The sequence below is a fragment of the Xyrauchen texanus genome, chromosome 20 (assembly GCF_025860055.1).
Source record: "Xyrauchen texanus isolate HMW12.3.18 chromosome 20, RBS_HiC_50CHRs, whole genome shotgun sequence".
Lineage (NCBI taxonomy): Eukaryota > Metazoa > Chordata > Actinopteri > Cypriniformes > Catostomidae > Xyrauchen > Xyrauchen texanus.
The window spans coordinates 277,581-280,080 of NC_068295.1; the positions used below are offsets into that span (position 1 = coordinate 277,581).

At 29.8% G+C, this 2,500-nt stretch overlaps 1 protein-coding gene across 6 annotated transcripts in view; it reads right to left on the reverse strand.

Moving 5' to 3' along the window:
- LOC127660807 (inositol polyphosphate-5-phosphatase A-like) overlaps window positions 1–2,500 on the reverse strand; it is a 195,141-nt gene that overhangs the window by 165,893 nt on the left and 26,748 nt on the right. For all 6 annotated transcript variants that reach the window (XR_007972683.1, XR_007972681.1, XR_007972682.1 and 3 more), the window contains exon 2: window positions 2,317–2,358. Coding sequence is in view for 2 of the 6 variants with exons in the window: in XM_052151234.1 (XP_052007194.1) it covers window positions 2,317–2,358 (42 nt within the window). In the remaining 4 variants the exon portion in view is untranslated. The remainder of the gene's footprint in view (window positions 1–2,316; window positions 2,359–2,500) is intronic.

Consider the following 2,500-nt stretch of genomic DNA (forward strand, 5'->3'; position numbering starts at 1 on the left):
TCCTGTGTACAGGGTCGCGGGATGTTACATTACATTACGTTACATTAAATTGTTACATTCCGCTATGTTACATTACATTGTTACATTACATTACATTACGTTACATTAAGTTACATTACATTGTAACATTACATTACACTACATTACATTACATTATGTTACATTATATTGTTACATTACGCTATGTTACATTAAATGATGTTACATTACATTACATTATGTTACATTACGCTACATTATGTTACATTAAATTCGCTATATTATGTTGCGTTACATTACATTAAATTATGTTACATAACGTTACATTATGTTACATTACATTCCGCTTTATTATGTTATGCTGCATTATGTTACATTAAATTATGTTACATTACATTACGTTAAATTAAATTGTTACATTCTGTATGTTACATTACATTGTTACATTACATTATGTTACATTACATTATGTTACATTAAATTATGTTACATTACATTACGTTACATTAAATTGTTACATTCCATGTTACATTACATTACATTATATTATGTTACATTACGTTACATTAAATGATGTTACATTATGTTACATTACATTCGTTATTACGTTGTGTTACATTACGTTACATTAAATGATGTTAAATTACATTGTTACATTACATTATGTTACATTATGTTACATTACATTCGCTATATTACGCTATGCTACATTACGTTACATTAAATGATGTTAAATTACATTGTTACATTACATTATGTTACATTATGTTACATTACATTCCGTTATATTACGCTATGCGTTACATTACGTTACATTAAATGATGTTAAATTACATTGTTACATTACATTATATTACATTACGTTAATAAACTAAAGTTATATGAGTGTTTTAAAGGTAAATACTCTGAGTTACAATATTGAAGAAAAAGAGGATTTGGTTTGTAAATGTATTTTCCATGAGATCACCTTCACTTTGTTCTTTAGTGAGCTGACATTCAAATCTGGAGTTACAGTCTGACACACAACCGTCCTCCAGAACTGACAACAGCTGTATGTACATGACCTCTACAGGACAGAGGAGCGGTGTCTCAAATCTTATTTAAAATATTTTATAAAGATATCATTTTTTTTAAATGCGTCAGTAAAAAGTAGAAATGTTGGCATAAGTTTTCTGGAATAATCTTTTATTATTATCTCTTTATTATTGTCTAGGTTGTGAAAATGTTGCTTAAAATATTATTATTAATATTTGAAAAATGTCTGTCCACAAAATCAGGTGGTGTAAAAAATAAATAAATAAGATCACGTCCCTTATAATAGGTCAATAAATAAATAAATAAATAATCGCATATTTTGCCATTTTTATGAAAAGTCACATTTTGTCCAGAACAATTAAGTAAACCAAAATATCAGGATATATTTGTAAAAATATTTTTACCTTGAAAAACCGTTATTTAAAAACTTTTTTGTTAATGATAAAGGTGTGTACACTTGTACATGAATACAAGGTGTATTTTAACTCTTTAAGCTCGAATAGGCCCAAAAAATATTGCAAATAGTAAAAACATCAAGCTGATCAGATATTCATGTGTCATATGTCGTTGGAAAGCTCTTAGTGAATAAAATACAACCAGACTATTTGTTTTACTCACAGATAAAAATATAGCGAGTAACAGCTAAATATATGTCTTTGAGTATTATGCTGGTGTTGCTTATATGCTGCGTTTATGCTTATAACTTCACAAAACATAAACAGAACATAAAATATCACATATGATTATTTAGAGTCTGTGATTATCTTTCAATCGAGTCCACACACAAGATAATCAGATGTATAGATCATTAGATAATCCACATGAAGCACAATGTTACATATGACCACCAGGAGATGGCGCCAAATACACGACACAGACTCAATGATGACTCAAATGACACAGAATGAAACTCATTCTGTGAAATCTCATGACTAAAATCATGTGTGCATGCTATGCAAACCTTTAGTCATTGTTGTGTTTGCATGTGTAATTAGTTCTTATGTACAATTATTATCTTTTATTTGTTTGGAGATGTTTTTGGACACTATGATCAATTATATTTGTAATGTTGGAACTTTTGATTGATTTGTCGATTGAGATATATCCCCGTGACAACTAGCCCCGTTCTGCCCTCAGACACACAGAGGTGAACAGAAGACACAATGTCTGGTGTGGATTGATTTGTCAGTCAAACAGTGAGTCTCTTTAACAGGTAAATAATTGTGCTTTAGGTAAATCTGTGCTGAACGCACCCCTCTTAACCTTCTTAACAAACATGATGAACATCAGAACGTTTCTCACCTGGTAAAACTCCCGCAGCCACGTCTTCTGCAGATTCTCCAGCTGAAACGGGAACATTATACAGAGTTTTCAGTGATGAGTTGTGAAAAGCTCAAAACAAATAAAACAATGAAGTTTTTAACAGCAGTATCAAGAACTCCAATAAACATTTAGATATTGAGAAAAGCACTTAAACGTAACGTCA